We start from the raw sequence: 18,381 nt of genomic DNA on the forward strand, positions 1-18,381 counted from the left end.
GGTTTAGTTGACAACTAGCGACCCGACGGTTGTAAAGGTTATGGTCAAAACACAGGCTGTCAGGAAAAAAAAAGAAAAACCCATTAACGTAAGTTCAGAATGAGGAATTTTCAGAGTTTCTCCTTTTTTACTCCACAAGTTTCACTTTTAAGGGAGCAGACTGAAGCGCCTCGCTTTGAACCCACGCCTTTCCTCCCAGCTTTTGAGTTCGTGGACTTGCAAATGTGCTAGCAGTTTACTGAAAGATCACCTTGCACTGGGGGCAACGGCCTGCCCTGCTAATTTTACTGTGCTCTAAAGCTCACTGCTTTGCATGAACTAATTATTTACATAAATATGAAGTAATAGTTATAATTAGTAGCAGGGATTAAAGACCATGTAAAGTGCAACTGCAGAACACCTACGCAATATTTACACGATGAATACATCAGCCCTTAGAAGTAGTTATTAATGTCTTATTATATAAAAGTAAAACAAAAATAGCACTGTATTATTATTATTATTATTATTATTATTAGTATTATTATTGCTTACACTACGTAATTATTTGAATGTAATTACATAATCAGATAATTTATTGCACAGTTTATTGCACAGATCCTTTAGAAGGATAAAAATATGATTTTGTTTCTATACCTTTAAGATTGATGCATGTAAACGAGCTCTGTTCTGATTGGCTGTCCTGAATTGCCTCTGACAAAACTGAGCTGAAACATTCTATATAGCTTCAGCGTGAATGGGCGGGGCTACGCTGCTGTTGGCTGAAGAGGAGGACGCAAGTAAATGACTTTCATGACATCACAGAAACATTGCAGTCAAAAAAGGCTATTTTTAAAGTAAAACTTCCATTTGTGCATCATGTTTTAAAACAGTGTTAACATACTACTTTATTCAAACACTTTTATTCATAAATAAATAAATTTATGAATAAATAAATAAATAAAAAAAACTAGGAGAAACTGATTATCCATGATATGGGCGCTTTAAACAACGACTGAAACGAGGCAAAAATGTACACAAAATGAAACCTGCTAGACTGACAGAATTTCTGGACGAGTTATTAAGAGCGACAAATGCAAAATAATAAACAAATTATAGCACGCTTACCTTTTAGGGGTTAAGCTTTTCACAACATGCGTATTACTTATTTATTCTTTATTAATTATTTTGATTTTGGATCTGTGTTGCCATTTTATGAGGGAAATAACGTCACCTACCGGAATGTCGTGGCATAATTGTGTATAAAACTTTGTGCTGAACAGCCAGTTGCATCATTTTAATCATCTTATTATTTAAATATGCAAGTGACCGTCCACTGTAAACTGGAAATAATGTTATTTAAATTGTTACTTAGGCTAAAGTGCACGTACTGGACACATGCTAGAATATCCAATGTGTTCATTTAGCTCACACAGGCCACACGGGAAAAAACACTAATAAAAATCAGCCAATATGGATAGAAAGGAAGACAAAATCAGAATCAAAAAAATCCATGACTGATGCATCCCTACTGCACAGGAACTTTAGATAATAGTCAAAACAATCAGTTCCACTCCAAGATTTAATGAACTTAATTAAGATTTAGTGAATTTAATTAAATAAATGAATTAAATAATTGTACCAGCACATTGACCACATCCACTGACATTTAACTTAAGGGCCATCTGATCCCAGCTTAATGCACATTTTTTGTTCCAGTTATATAGAATATTTTCATATTCATAGATCCACATACATAAATACGAGCTTTACTGCTTTGTACTTGTTCGTAGTGAGAATAAATATATATATATATATATATATATATATATATATATATATATATACATATATATATATATATATATATATATATATATATATATATATATATATACTTTGGTTACACAATTATTAAAAACAATAAAAAGATTTGCCAAAAAAACACTCAAAATACTCTGCAGTTCCGAATGTAAATTTGGACGAAATCTCTCTCCGATTCGAAATCGATCTCCACGGAGAAGTGGCACCGAGTCAGTGGCGAAGCGAGGAACGATGGGAACACAGCCGTTCCCTCTTTCACAACCCATTAAAAGGCAACATGATAGGTTGCGCTGGTGAGGGTATTTATTTTGGGCCACGCATTTGGGAGTGTCGAACAATTTTAAAGCTTTAAAGCATAATTACATACAGAGTCGCGCTGCTGTCAGAAATATATACATCACTCAGGACACAAATAGCAGACGGAGAGCGCGCAGCGCTGCTGGCTTTTACAGGGAGGAAATCCAGTGCGTGCAAAACCGTCGAAACACAAGAACTCTGACATTTAATCCTCTTCCTGCTGAGATAGTCACCTCACTTTTTTCTTTTTTTAAAATTCACTTTGCAGTTTTGCCTACATTCAAATAGCGTTTAAATGTGAGTAACATTCACAACGGAGGGGCAAAAGCACACTTATAAAGCCGTATGGCAGGCAAATGTTGGACATTTGCCTTTCAAAAATGCACATTCTGCTGTTTCTATGCCAACTCCCACCAATTCCCACACCATAAAGAAGCAGCCGCTGGCATGGCTGAGCCTGTGTGCCAAGTAGAATTCATTATTTCACCCACAGTGCAAAATTTTGTAATGCTGCCGAATACAACACGGCACAGTCCACCCACCCCCCCCACCCCACCTCAACCCCCAGCCCTTCAACACCTCCCATGCTGCGCTGAACTAAATCCAATTGGTCCAATTACATCCTCCTTGTAGTGAAACATGTAGTCGGTCGGTTCTTTAAGTATGGACAATATCCACAATGGGGTGGGCAATATGGCAGATATACAATATAAAGACACTTAATGTCATTTTCATGATACACGATATTTATTGTTATATTAACCCCACATTCACCAGTAGTGCCACATTTAAAATATATATATATATATATATACATATATATATATATATATATATATATATATATATATCAAAAACTATGAATACAGTCATTTCACTTCAATATTTCTATACTGTGCTGACTAAATCCAATTAAACTGGACTAACTGCATTCTCTTTATAGTGAAGCATACAGCTGGCCGATGTTCTTTAAGTACAGACGAACACCCACAACAGGAGGCGCATATACAATAGCGTGACACTTGTATTTATCACAATATTAGTGCCACAATAGTGGTACACTGACCCATTTGTGCCATATTGTCATGCAATTTGTCCTAAAACAATAAAATATTGTTACACTGTCCGTCCCTAATGTTATGCTAAATCACAGGTTTATTTTGTCTATCTGCCCATTTGGACACCTTACTGTACATATTGCACTTCTGCACACCTTATCGCACACCTTGCACATCTGGACACTTTATTTCAGTACCAGTATATGCACATATTTATTCAGTATTGTCATTATATGCTATTACCTGCGCCTCCTTGCACATTCATTATTCCTCTGCCTTTTTGATCTCAGGAAAGATCTTATTGTATATTTTTGTATATTTCTAGTGGTATATCAGCCTGTAGATGGGTTTTTTGTATATATTCTTTTTATATTGTATCAGCCTTATTGTTATAACTGCGCTGTGTTGTGTGACTCTTACTGGCTAATAAAGTAAGAGAATAAAATAAAAGTAAATAAAACAAAGTATCTATCTATCTGTCTATCTATCTACCTACCCAAATACCCACCTACCTACCTCTCTCTCTCTCTCTCTTTCTCTCTCTCTATCAAATCTACAATACCACTCAGAAAAGTGTATGCAACACACTTCATGATGATACCAATAATAAAATTTAATGAAAATGCAACAAAAATTACTCACCCTTACCAACAAAAAGTTTGGGCTTCTAAGGGAAAATAACACATCCTCCACAGAGAACACACTTCTGCACATTTTAGTGCACGATTACTGTTTATTAGCTGAATTTCACATACGGGAAAACAAATAAAACAAACTGCAGCCTGTACAAAAGTTATATTTTATAACAAATGTTTTTTTTTTCATTAAAATAGAAATTCTGCACTAAAAATTGCAGAAAAATGCCTTGTATTTCAGTTCCTTGTGGAGGGTGTGTTAACTTATTTTCCTTACAAAATGAAAAAATCACCTGTAATCTGACCGGTGGGTGTTCAGACTTTTGCATACAACTGTATAAATCAATAAAACTGCATTGATTTGAATAGAACTGTAGGCTGCCCCACAAGGGAAATGAACTATACTCGTGTGCCAGAGCGAATGCGTTACTGTGTGTGCACTCCTGCCTCTCTGTTCAACTGATAAACAGGTAACACCTCATCTGAAGATGTGTTCAGGTGTTAAAAGCTGCAGTTTTCTCACATTTCCCAAAATGGACCTGAGCACTGCATGTCAGGGCTCGACGATATGGACAAAAATGCTAGTACTGTGGTTAAACTGGTGCATATTGTGACTCCAAAGTAACAATAAATAACTAAGATCGCTCTGATGCATCCAAACACCCACAGAGACGTATCTAAAGCTTTGACTGGTCAGGAAAAACAGTAAATAACATTATGACTGGTTAAAGGGTTCATTTGCGATACTAGCCTTTGCAGCCCGATATCAGTACTACAAAGGCTGATATTGCGATAATGGTTAAAAACCATGTGTTGTGCACTTGATTCAGGTGTTTGGCTGCTGAAGGATTTTAGCCATCTGGGATTTGTGCATAATTCCATCGCTGAAAGTCATTCAGAGGGCAAAAAAGGCCATAAAAGACCCCTGATTCCTATCACCACCACTGTAAAGAAATCTGATTCTTAAAATCAGTGGAATTCCTCTTTAAAACCCCACTGAAGGCCTCCAGGACTTCAGGACTCTGAGAACTGTGCTGTAAACCGCACCGTGGTGAAAATGTCAGGCCGGTGAGGGGGTCGTAACATTAGCAGCGACAGGAAGCTGAAAGTACACAGGCTGAACTGCACCAGTCTGGAACATTCTCTTACCTGCAGTATCCTGTTCCATTGGCAAAGGCGACGCAGCTACCACCGGACACACACGGCGTCACAGGGCCCTGACACTGAAGAGCTGAAACAGGCAGAGACAAGTGATTAATATCACACTCACTCAACAGCAATTATACAGCAAAGAAAAGCAGGAAGGAACCAGAGACTTTACCATTCGTTCCAAACTATTTGATTGTGATTGATACTTCCTGAGCTTAAAGAACCGGACCCTCATTATCAAAAGCTACAACGCAGATGTTCCAGCCAATTTTCCTCAATTACCGTTTGGCTCGAGTTATGATTCAGTATTAAATGTAAGCCGTCATCAGGGCTTGTTTAAAACGCTCGATCGATACCAAAACAATATTCTTGTCAATATTATCTTTAAAATTAAAAGAAAAATATGATGTTAACAAATACGTCATCACGCACGCAAAAATATACACATATTTATACACACACAAATGTAGTCGGAAGAAAACTTCATATCTCCATATTTAATGCTTTTCAGTTTTTGACATAATTTGAAAATAACTGTTACGCTTTACATCGTATGTAAATTTCATGATGAATGGACCAAAAGAAACAACCTAAAATGACTTTTTTTCAATACATATATATATATATATATATATACACACAAACATACACACACAAACATACACACACACACATGTCCAAAATGGTAACTTTACAGGAGAAGGAAAAAACACACTTCACTTCTAATGTAAGTCAATGGAACCAGACTTTTTTCCCCCAAGTAATTTTGGGTCGTTTCTTCTGGTCCATTCATCATGAAATCTACACACAACGTAAAGGGTGACAGGTATTTTTCACGTTATGTCAAAAACTGAAAAACAGCAAAAACGGAGATACGAGGTTTTGTTGCGACAGCATTGATATTATATGTGTATGCATATATATATTTTTTTATTTATTTATTTTTTTTTACAAACATTTCATTCATCATGACATGTATGTCACATGTCACAATGTAAATAATATATATATATATATATATATATATATATATATAAAAAATACATATACAAATTCATATATAAAAAAAATTGTTGTGCTGTTGGAACAAAACCTTTCATCTCAATTTTTGCCACTTTGTACTTTTTATTTTTTATTTATTTTTTTTTACAGAATTTGAAAATGCCAGCTGAACTTAACAACTTGCCAAAATTTATGTACTGAACAACAGAAATGTTCCAAAAGTGTTTGAAAAAAAATTTTGTTCCATTTATTTCTATGCAAAAGTCAGAATGTTCATTTCATTTCTTGTAAAATTACCATTTTCGAGATAGAAGGTTTTGTTCCGACACCACTGACACATTCTTATTTCTCTAATAAAAGTTAATCTATTTGTGTATTGATTAAGTTAAATGTATTAACAGCACTTATATGTTGTTTGTGTAAAGCCCAGCCCCAACAACATATATCCAGTCTCAGCTGATGTGTAACACGAGTAACAGCTGATGTGCAAAGGAAACACATTTTTATTTATCTAAAAGGTGTGACCATAATACAGCTTTGATACTTGTACACAAACTGAAAGTGGGTGTGGCTTAAACCAGAAATGAGTGTGAGGCGCTGGAAGTGGGTGCATTTACTGACCGCAACAAACTACAGTAACCAAAGGAGGACCGAGCAGAATTCAAGAAGTGCTGATATTAATAACACGCTTACGGAAGGTAATTTAGACAGCCAGCCAGCCAATCACCAGGCTAGATGTTGGCAAACTGATGCTGATAAGATCAACTATCGGAAATTGGTGTTGAATTGCCATCGAACTTGCCAATAAAAGTGGTAGAACTGAAGTAATTCATTCAGTCCCATAAACACACTGCATTTCCAGCCCTGGCGGCCATTACTGTCGTAAGCAAATCTGCACTGTCATCAAGTGAACAAGTGAAAAAGTTCATATAAAATTGGCTGAAAAGACGTAGAAATACTGCACAATGTTCCTTTTAGCGGCTCCAGGCAACCAGGTGGAGCTGCAAACTCACCTTTCCCCAAATCAAAACATTTAGCACTCAGTACTTTCAACTCGAAAGCATTTAAAGAGTAATTACCACAGAGAAAGAGAAGGAGAGAGAGCGAGAGAGGTCAGAGGAACACAAAGACAAACACTAAGACGGTTTTAACCCTTTGCTGAGACCACAAACCCTTTATGAATCAGCAGCCACCATGTCTATTCATACACACAGTGTCTCAAAGCAAAAATACTGATCCTGATTCAGCTCTCAGTAACCAAACTGCATCTGTTAGGGCCAGAAATGAGTATTTTAACTATTTCTGATGCTTAAATATGCACATTTTTACACAGTATTCAAACGTTTCAACAAGAAAATGGTGTATATAGTTGTGAACAGAAAAGGTCTAACACCGAATTAATGTGTGCACCTAGTTTAAGAGCTAATCTGTACCTAACCATCTAGTTGAGCGGTCGGCAACATGCGGCTCTTCTACTGTCCTGTTGTGGCTCCACAGCAGAATCAGATTTGTAGGTAAAAATAAAATAATCCTCCTTTACAGTAAAATAAAGCTCTGCTGATCGTTCAACACAGTTTAACAATAAATGGTCTTAAACTCTGGAGTTAATGTAGAACTGCTAATTCACCCTTTAACCCTGAAGATTGGTGTACAGACTGATGGTCACCATAGCAACGCAGACAACAATCTGGCCTAGTTAGTCGCTAACGAATCGGCAAAGATTTAAGATGAACATCGATAATTTGGAGATTAATGGACTTATTTGTGTTTATAGTCACTCCAGCTGGTTTCCTGATACGTTTAATCTGCAATGAGAAACTGTCAAACGCTAAAAAGTCGCAAAGCTGAATCAGTTTCTCGTTCAAATTCTCCCGTTCCACCTTAAGTGTTTTGCCAAGTTCTCCCCAAATCGTTCAGCCCTACCTATACTGTCTGTTAGACCACTGAAACTGGACGACTTAAACCCCTGAGGCTGTCGCAAAAAAGTGGCTACGTCTGCTGTTTAACGTTAATCTGTTAAGCACCTGATTTCAGTGCTACGGTTAAGCGGTACGACAGTAATAAGGTTAACCACAGTATTTAAAAAATAGTTATGAAAGAAGTTTTTCCAAATTATGGTGTCGAATTTATTATTCCACATCTGAAGGGCTAAATAAAGACATTTCACTCAGGTATATTTTAGAGGTGTCGCTGATTGGTGGTGTGGGAGCTCAATGGTAGACGGCACTGATAGAAATTAGGGGAAAAAAACAGAGGCAGGAAAAGTTTTCATTGGCTGCTGGAGGAATCTGTTCAGGTTGAGTCGTTGAGCTGTTTACACTACTAGATTACGCTGAGAGTCGGGTTGAAAAAATCAAACGTTTGATAAACTCTGAGTGGTCTGAAATGTGATCACGAGGCCAAAAATCTGAGTCTGCTCCTCACCCACGACTCGATTCGATTCTCTCTCCAACTGAGCCAAAAAATCTCCAGACTAGAGCCGACCAGCTCAGACTCGGCCCGACTGAGAATCGGGGCTAAAATCAGGGTGAAGGTCTGTAGTGTGACCCCGGCTTTGGCCAAAACGCTACAGTCCCAAACTCCACAGAACAGGTTTGACTTCGGCTTTCTGTCACTCCGACACCAGACACTCGACTTTTGCTCCCTCAGACATGAGAGTTTATCATCTGAACGTGGTTCGGCAGAGAAGCAGTGAGTCAGAATGAAACCGGTACTGTCGTCTGCTGTTCGGATTTGCTCGCTAAGCTGTTCTTAATTCTGTCTCTCTGTCCCTTCAGTGCCAATCGCTCCACTTCACTCCCTCAGATTTAAATCTTTCTCATCTAAACTTGTGTCGGTGCTCTAATGAGCCAGAATCGAACACGTTCTGTGGTGAGCAGAGCCGTTTTCAAGGTAGCTAAGCTAATGTTAACCAGCTCCTCTCTCCTAGTTAGCAGCACTATTTAACATTCAGCCACTGACGTTTACTAAATATTTTTGAAATAACACGGAACGAGGCTTAGACCTGGTGACGTACAGTAAGAGCCGCTGTACGCCAATCGTTGAAATCAACAGAAATCGTTTTTGGCAAGCTCCACATCCACTTACTTGAACACTCTTATTCCAACAGTAGCCACGTTTACATGCAGCCTGATAATCCATTAGTACTCCAACTAACTGCTCATTCGGAATAGACTAGTCCAATTGAGGCCAGAATATAATTTCTATCCCACTGATCGAGGTGGGTTAATCCTGTAAATAATCTGTTAAACAGAAGAATAATATCCGTGTAAACGCCTGTATCCGATTACGTTCCCTATCGGAAAGTTTAAGTCCGTTCTGATCATGTTCGTCGCGTCATAGTGAAAGTTTATACCGTTCAACATGGCGGAGCAGAAACTGGTCTGCAGAGGAGACGAAGTTTATGCTCTGGTCTTTAAAAGACGGCGGTGGGACGGACGTCCAGCTTATGTGTCTCAGAACACGACGTCTTCCTCTCGGCCTTCTTTAATAAGGACATGTGAAGGACGTTTTCCTGAGTCTGACATCATTTTAAAGTAATTAAAAACACAAGCGCTGCTCACTGCTGCTTCCCTCACTCTGACTGGACTGGACGTGATTCTCGTTGTCATGGTAACGTCCACACTAAGTGGTTTCGATCTGATTACTTGTAGTGAGCATGTAAACAGAGATTTTCCATCAGATTGTTGAGCAGAGTGAGCATAAACACCTCAGTCTTAATATATAATCGGGAAGGTATTTAATCGGATCGGCAAAAATCTTCGCATGTAAACACAGCCAGTGTTCACGTCCCCAAAAAGGCGACATTTAGGCAATTATTTCTTGTCTGGACAGCATTTGTCCATCATTTTGGACCTGCAGCTGAACAATATGAGAACTGCTATTTAAGTTGAGTTTATTTCTGTCTCGTTTATTATTATTATCGTCCAGGTCTATTAGTTCTTTTTATGATTCGCGGCTTCTGTCTGACAACTTCTAGCCCGCACTTCCCCCTGAGACATTCAGGATGGCAGGTCATATGATTTCAAAGCACTGCTGACACTTGAGGACACACTACATCTCAACACAGGAAGTGCATTCAGCGCTAATACTGACTTCCTGCACTTTGACCAACGTGCAGCAAATGCTCAAAATAATCGACTTGTGCTCGCGCTCGGAGACAAAGGGCCCATGCTGGGTCCAGACTGGGCGCTGAGCCAACGGCAAACAATTGGGTCTTAGATATTGAGGCGAGCGCAATAATAGCAGATTCATACCATCCTTTTTTCTTTTTTCTTCACAGAAAACGCAGAGCTTTCAGGTTAAAATGTGACTCAAAGCAGAGTTCAAAAGGGAAACGTGGAGAGGAAAAAAAGAAGAAAGCACACCAAGGGAAGTGTTCTTCTGAACAAACCTCGCTGAGCTACAGAACGAGGAGGTTTCGGGACGGCTGTTGGGTTTTGCCTGATAGACGAAAACACAGATGTGACCAAAACAAACCGTACACAACCAGCAACGACAACGTTACGAGCTTTTCGTCAGTTTGCCTGACGATCCACTTACGGTAAACCTGCCTGCTGAAAAGCACTTTGAACACCTACCACAACAAAGCAGCTACGCAGGCACACAGACAACGTCCTGTCAAACATGCTCTGTGCAACAAACCGGTGTGAAATAAAGGCTGGGCGTAGCAACGTTGGCGGGAGCTCATTTTTGGCAGCGGTTCTGGTGGGAAAAGTTTGCGAGAACCGGTTAAGCCGTGTGAGAAATGCAGCACACGCTGAGATTCGAGGGCGGAACAGAGAGAGAGACAGAAAGAGAGGGCTTGAGATGGAAGAGGAGAAAATAAGGCACTAGAGCAAGAGTCAAGAGCACTCAAGAGGTAAAAGCAAGCAGAATGGGGAAGAGGAGGAGAAAGAGAGAGAGAGAGAGAGAGAGAAAGGCACAAAGCAGAAAGAGCAAGCGAGGGCAATTCATACAAAGCAGAAATTATTACAGAGAGAGAGAGAAAGGGAGCGAGCGAGAGAGCATCCTGGGGCTCGACTGGTCTGACGAGCTCTCCGCAAAGTGTCTCCCTTGCCAAAGGAGATGATGTCAGAGGATTTGGGACAGGCCACCACTAATTACTACATTTCCATTTCAATCCAACGACTGTTTATCCCTCAGCCTCGAAGAACAAAAGTCATACGGAACGTTCTAAGCAAAGCCGCCCAACCCAGTTCCTGGAGAACTACTGCCCTACTGCCTTTTGTACGTCTACTGCCTAACGAAGCGTAGCTCCAACCCTGTCTCTACATCCACGGCCCTGTAGTTTAGATCCAACCACATTCCCGGACATCCATGACGTTTACCTCCAATTCCATTCGTGGGGAAACTAACAAGAGCTCTATTTAAGTTTAGGTCCAATCCCATTTGTGGTAAACTAACAAGATTAGACCCACCCATGTTCCTGAAAATCCATGACCCTGTGAAGTTCAGTCCCAACCCAGTTCCTGGAGATCCACTGCCCTACTGAATTTAGCTTTAGCCCTGTTCCTGGAGATCGATTGCTCTATGAAGTTCAGCTCCAAACCTGCTTTCGTACATCCACTGCCCTGTGGACATTAGACCCCACCCTGCTACTGGAGATCTACTGCCTTATGGAGCTCAGCTCCAACCCTGCTACTGGACAACTCTGTGGAGATGAGCTTCAAACCTCTTCCTGGACATTTACTGCCCTTTAGAGCTGAGTTCAAACCCTGTTCCTGGAGATCTCCTGCCCCTATGGAGTTTAGGTTCAAATCTGCTACTGGACATCTCCTTCCCTACAGACAGTAGATCCAATCTTGCTTTTGGAGATCTACTGCCTTATGAAGCTCAGCTCCAACCCTCTTCCTGAAGATCTACTACCACATAATGTTTAGACTCAACCATGTTCCTGGGCTTCTACTGCCATATGGAGCTCAGCTCCAACCTCTTCCTGAAGATCTACTACCACATAACGTTTAGACTCAACCATGTTCCTGGGCTTCTACTGCCATATGGAGCTCAGCTCCAACCCTCTTCCTGGAGGTCCCACTGTATAAGACACCACTTCAGTCAACAACACAAGCTCAAACTAGACCAAAATGCAGGGGATGGAACCAATACACATCAGCTATGATGTACTTTCACATGGCGTTTCTCAATGCTGTATTCTCAACGACATAGTTATGCTGAAAATATGTGAAATTTTATAAACATTTATTTAAAATAAGCCTAAAAAGTGAATACGGCCTTCAGACGATCGTCTTGTCTTAGTGAAACAGTAATCGCACTAAAAATATGACACAAATAGACAAGAGACAACAGAATGCACCACCATCTTTTACCACATGGCTGCTCATGGCCATCACCAGTATTGCAGTAATGTGATTACAATAACATATTTGAATAACAAAGGCTGCCATCACGCCCACAATGAGCTTTTGCCAGTTCTGGGGCCACATGCAGTCTGGGTGTAAGCAAACCCATAACAAAACAAACAACAACCGACATATCTTCTTCACCATCAACGCCGCTGACCTGCAGGGGACGCAAAAATTACCGAGGCTTATATTGTTTTTCGTTTCCACATAAACGAGACCCAAAAGCCAACCGAACTCCATCGGGAGACGCTTAACTCTGGATGAGCCTTTTGCCCCAGTGCCTTCATATTCATGAGTCTCCAGCACCAACTCAACCTGCAGCATGGGGGGGACATAAGGGTTATCTAAACCTGTGGGCGGGGGTGCGTCAGTAAAGGCATCAAGAGGGGTATTTAACACTCAGGTGACACAAACAAACATATCACCCCCCCTTTAACCCTTAAGCCTAGAGTTACTGTTGTTTTTTCTATAGCCCCATGTGTCAAACTGAAGGCCTGCAGGTGAAATAATGTTTTCTATTACTATCAGCCCTTTTCACCCTGAACTACACTACAGTCCCCAGCATGCACTGCAACATAATGTGCATTCTTACCCCCTTTCTCTCACAATAATCTCTGGGACAGCGGTTACACAAAAAGAAGAGAGGCCTGGTGTCTAATTAAAGAAAATAGGCAGTTTTAAAAAAGCCATCCTCCTGGGGACTTTTAAAGAGGTTTAGCAGTTAGCCGCAGATAATGTAGTCTGTTGTTTTATATAAAACTATTTATTTTTGTTTAAAATTATGGTTGAATAGTTCAAGTATTCAGTGCCTATTTTGCCATTTTAGTTTTGCAATATTTTGAATAAACAATGGCCATTTCTGGCAAAATGTTCAGTAAAAATAAAATAAAACCAGAACTGGATCTTCTGAGATGTTTTAATACGGCCATTTTAATGGTTGAGCTTAACACCCCGATTCTATACCAGGCATACATATAATTCACATCACATTTTAAATATAATTCCATAATTACCTTAAGTTTAAAATGAATTACTGTTCCAGTGAGTTTATATTTTGTAGGGACTGGTTCGAATCTGAACATTTCTGCATATTTTCCATTTGTTCTCATTTACAGTGACGACTAAAGAAAGACAAAAATGCTGAACGTTTTTCTTTCTTTCTGCAAAACAAGATCGTGTGCGCATCAGCACCTTTTAAACAATGAGATTTTCTTTTCCACTTCACACAAGCATGGTATGAATTCTAAGTTTAGAATCAGCACTTTCCACAGAATTTCCCCTGCTCGTTTCAGTGAGCTACAAGCTGCAGATAAAATTTCAACATGCTTTTATTATGGCCATCTAAAGGAGAACCAAGTACAGCCTGCCCAAATATACTCCACTGCTATTCCGAGTTCATCTCGGAAGGCCACTTTTGTTACAGATTCCAGAGCAGCTTTCTCCCCAGAGGCCAAAACAAAAGAGAAAAAAGAGAGAAAGACCATGAAGTAGTGAAAAAACGCTGAGTGAGGGAAAAGAGGGATAGAGAGAAACAGAGGAGAAGAATGGGAGGATGGAGAGATTGTGGGTGTTGTGGTGTTGTGGGATAAAGCTCTGATTCCTGAGGAGTTCTAATGTAAAACAGAGGCTCTGAGGAGCAGCGAACCAAAAGCACTCCAGATACATCGACATTTAACTCGACTCTCCGAACTACAGCTCGACCGATACATCGGCTGACTGATAAAATCGGCCAATGTTACAGTAGACGTGTAAATTTTAGAACTTACGAATATTCATGAAAGTCAAAAAACAGTAAATCTTTAGTAAATCTGATACTACTGCTTTCGTAGATCCTTCAACTAAGCAAGTATCCATCCTTCTAAAGTTACACGCTTTGATCAGAGGTTTGTTTAGACCAGCAACCCAAACATTAAGAAGAGCCATTTTGTCCTTTCAACAAAAATGACAACCACTTTAAATCCGTTTTACCACCTTGGCTGTGCTGATGTACTAATATAGGCTAACAAATATAATATAAACGAAAACACAGACTTACTTTGCTCTGCTTTAAGCTTTGGCTCAGCTATAGCTGCTTTTCTCGCATCTCTGGCAGGAAACATTTCCAATAAAGTAGAATAACGTTAGTTTCTTCTAAAACATCTCTAAACGTTCGACTTTTTACGAGGCTGAAGTCGCTTCTCATTCACCAGCTTCTTATTCGAATTTTCACGTTCCACCTTAAATGGTGTCTGAGGCGCCAGAATGTAACTGCTGCACCGTTTAAGGTGGAACGGGAACATTCAAACAACTGACTTCAGCTTCGCGACTTTTTAGTGTTTGACAGTTTCTCGTTGCAGATTAAACGTATCAGGAAACCAGCTGGAGTGACTATAAACACAAATGAGTCCATTCATCTCCAAATTATCGATGTTCGTCTGAAATCTCTCTCTTTGCCGTTTCGTTAGCTACTAGCTAGGCAAGACTGTTGACTACGTCGCTATGGTGACCAGCAGTCTGCATGCCAACCTTCAGAGTTAAAGGGTGAATTAGCAGTTCTACATTAACTCCAGTGTTTAAGACCATTTACTGTTAAACTGTGTTGAACGATCAGCAGAGCTTTATTTTACTGTAAAGGAGGATTATTTTATTATTACCTACTAATCTGATTCTGCTGTGGAGCCACAGGAGGGCAGTAGAAGAGCCGCATGTTGCCGACCGCTGGTTTAGACCAAACAAGAAACTGAAAAACTACTGTAGCAGTCTAAAAGCTACCGCACATAAAAAAGTAGTGCAAAGGAAAGCGATACAACACATGAAGCATCGCAGAAACACACCAATAAACCGCAAATTCATTTTATTCATACAGATTTAAACGAATTCAAATCCACAGAAATGTTGAAATTTATCACATTTTTACAAATTTGCTGTTTTCCAGCTAAAAGACGAGGTGAAAGAAGTTATAGTGAGACCAGGCCAACATCCTCAGCCCTGCTGCATTTATATTATTTATATTATTGAATCATTTATATTATTTTGTGAGTTTTTGCTGTTCAATTAAGTTCAAGAGATTTTGCTGTTGAGAATTTACAACCATATCAGTTAGTAAAGCACAGTCTAACTAAAACTACCAGCACCTGCTTCATCATTTCTATACCGACACAGTCCGATACTAGTTATTGGAATTTTCAGCACCTTAAAATTGATCTGTTCACAAAATTTCAAATGTAATTAGCTTTTTTCTATCGGACAAGCTTGGGAAACCTGGGAAATCCAGTTAGCCAGATAACTTCAGCCAAAAGTCCAACAGAAAAGAGTGAAGTCACATTCCTGTTGGATATTTGAGAACCCATTGCTTTTTATTTACTTCAGAATTTCTTTGTATTTTTTCTTTATCCACATCTGTCTTTCTCATTTCACTCTCTCTATCGCCCCCCCTCTGCGTGGGAATGTGACTTTGAGGTTTAGCAGTGAGGTGGTCAGATGTGAAATGGTGCACATGCACATGTGTCCCTTAACGTCCCTTACAAATCAGTTAGGGAACATCCGGAAAACTCATTTACCTCATAACTGTGTTGGCGCAGGACGTCTGGGAGTGTGAACCAAACAGGGCTGAACGATTCGGGGAAAATATATAACTGTGGTTTTTCTGAGGAACGCTGTGAAGAGATTTATATGGTATAAAACATCCTAAGTGAACTTTGGCCCTTAAGGGCCCAAGTCCATATTTTTAATTAATTCCATTGATTTTTACATGATCATTTCCATTAAACAGGCTGTTTATGTTTCTGTGCCTTTCAGATTAATATATCGCCTTCGTCGGAAAGCAAAACCTCCAAAATAGTAACTTGACAGAAGAAGGAAAAAACCTACTCCACTTTTAATGTAAGTCAAAGGGACTTTTTTCCCCAAGTTATTTTGGGTCGTTTTTTTATTTGGTCCATTCGTCACAAAATTTACACACAATGTAAAGAGAAACAGGCATTTTTCAAATTATGTCAAAAAAACGGACAAAAATGGAAATACGAGGTTTTGTTCTGACCACAGCGACACGTAAATGACCTGTTCTGTTTTGATTGGCCGTCCTGTATCATTAAACAGCACTCAGAGTTAAAACATCCTAAGAATGTCAGCGTGGGTGGGCGGGGCTAATCTGCCACAGGCTGGATATGCGAATATATGCAAATAAGCTGGTTCACATCACATCACAGAAACAATGAACTTAAATGGGCTGTTTGCAGCACAGTTTCCATATATGGACTGTTTTTATATCACGTCAAACTGCTGTTTCCAAAAAAGGAAAGGGAAATTTGGTTTTTTGGTGATGGACCCTTTTACCTTAAGTGAGCATAAAATCTCTTCTGAGAAACGTTAAAGTGAAAAATGAAGGAAATCCATGACTGTAAATTGAGTTTCAGCAACTGTTTCTGAAAGCTACACATTAAATTTGAATTATATACATTTAAACCTGCAACTAGACTATAATTAAAACTGCAGCTCTTCCAGTTTGAAATGTGCGCTTTAAATTATGATTTTAATACAAAAACTTAATTTCGAAACTTTCACTGATAATCTTTAAACCTTCTCTGACCGTCACGTCTGCTTCTGGAAAACTGAAAGAGAGAAAGGGAACAGTCTGCCTTTCACTGCTTTTTTGACTCAGATTTTAAAAGGTTGTGTTTCTAACGAACGCTGTTTTAAATTAGGCCCCTTCAGTGATGAGAGGGTCTAACGCTGGAGTGTGAATTCCCCCGATTGCGCACACATACACACACACACACACACACACACACACACACACACACACACACACACACACTCTCTCTCTCTCAAAGCAGCTGGTATCCAGCTGCAGGTCTCGCCGTCAGCCTGAAACCGCCGCCTCGTCCTCGACGCCAAACGCAATATCCAGAATACCCAAGGGAGGCAACTGTTCACCCGAATCTCTCTCTCCCTCTCTCTCTCTTTCTTTTTCTCCTCTCTCTCTCTCTCTTCCGCCCTCTCTTTCTCCTCTCTTTCTTTTTCTCCTCTCCTCCTCTTTCTTTCTTCACTCTCTCTTTCCCTCCCTCTCTCTCTTCTCCTTTCTTTTTCTCCTTTCTCTTTCCTTCCCTTTTCCTTTTTCCTCTTTCCTTCCCTCCCTCCCTATCTCTTCTCTCTCTTCTCCTCTCTTCTTTTTCTCCTCTCTCTCTCTCCTCCTCTCTTTCTTCTCTCTCTTTCCCTCCCCCTCTCTCATCTCCTTTCATTTTCTCCTTTCTCTTTCCTTCCCTCTCTTTCCCCCTCTCTTCTTCTCTTTCTTTTTTCTCTTTTCTCTCTTCTCCTCTTTCTTTTTCTCCTCTCTCTCTTTCTTCCCCCTCTCTCTCTCTTCTCCTTTCTTTTTCTTCTCTCTCTTTCCTTCCCCCTCTCCTCTCCTCTCTCTCTCTTCTCCTCCCCTCTCTTTCCCCCTCTTCTTCTTTCTTTTTTCTCTTTTCTCTCTCTCTCTACCCCTCTTTCTTTTTCTCCTCTCTCTCTCTTTCTTTCCCCCTCTCTCTCTTCTTCTATCTCTCTCTCCTCCTCTCTCCCTCCTTCTTTCCTCTTTCTCTATCTCTTCTCCTCTCTTTCTTTTCTCTCTCTTTCCCTCTCCCTCTCTCCAAATATGAGCTGTAAAATGCATTGATAAATTACAGCACATCGATCTGAAGGTCTCGAATTAACCGACTGCATCAGTTTCCCAATGTCAGAATTGATGCTATAATAATATTCAGTAAAGCTGACATGGATGTGAGATTATTCAGATCTCTGGTATTTTTCATGTATATGTCTGCAGACACACTACATACTTCATACATTACGTTTACATATTATAAATGTTAATATATTAAATATTCATTGCACATCATACAGAAATACAGCCTTTCCTTCTGTAGGGTCACAAACACAGTAACATCAATAACAAGCAGGCATCATTTCACCACAGCAGCCCAGCATAACAAACGTTCTGATCTCCTGGCGTTTAATAAATCAAATATCGCTTTTAAATGTCAGTCAAAGCTATGCGTTGACCTGATGCCAACAATTTTTAAAGCAAATATAACACACTAAAACGAAGGCTTGATTTAC

General features: G+C 39.7%; 1 protein-coding gene across 1 annotated transcript in view; it reads right to left on the bottom strand.

Moving 5' to 3' along the window:
* The window catches only part of notch2 (notch receptor 2), a 102,986-nt gene that overhangs the window by 70,859 nt on the left and 13,746 nt on the right, over positions 1–18,381 (bottom strand). Inside the window, exon 2 of the mRNA XM_036579548.1 lies at positions 4,943–5,024. Coding sequence (XP_036435441.1) covers positions 4,943–5,024 — 82 coding nt within the window. The remainder of the gene's footprint in view (positions 1–4,942; positions 5,025–18,381) is intronic.

This window comes from Colossoma macropomum, unplaced genomic scaffold (assembly GCF_904425465.1).
Source record: "Colossoma macropomum unplaced genomic scaffold, Colossoma_macropomum, whole genome shotgun sequence".
In the NCBI taxonomy this organism is placed as follows: domain Eukaryota; kingdom Metazoa; phylum Chordata; class Actinopteri; order Characiformes; family Serrasalmidae; genus Colossoma; species Colossoma macropomum.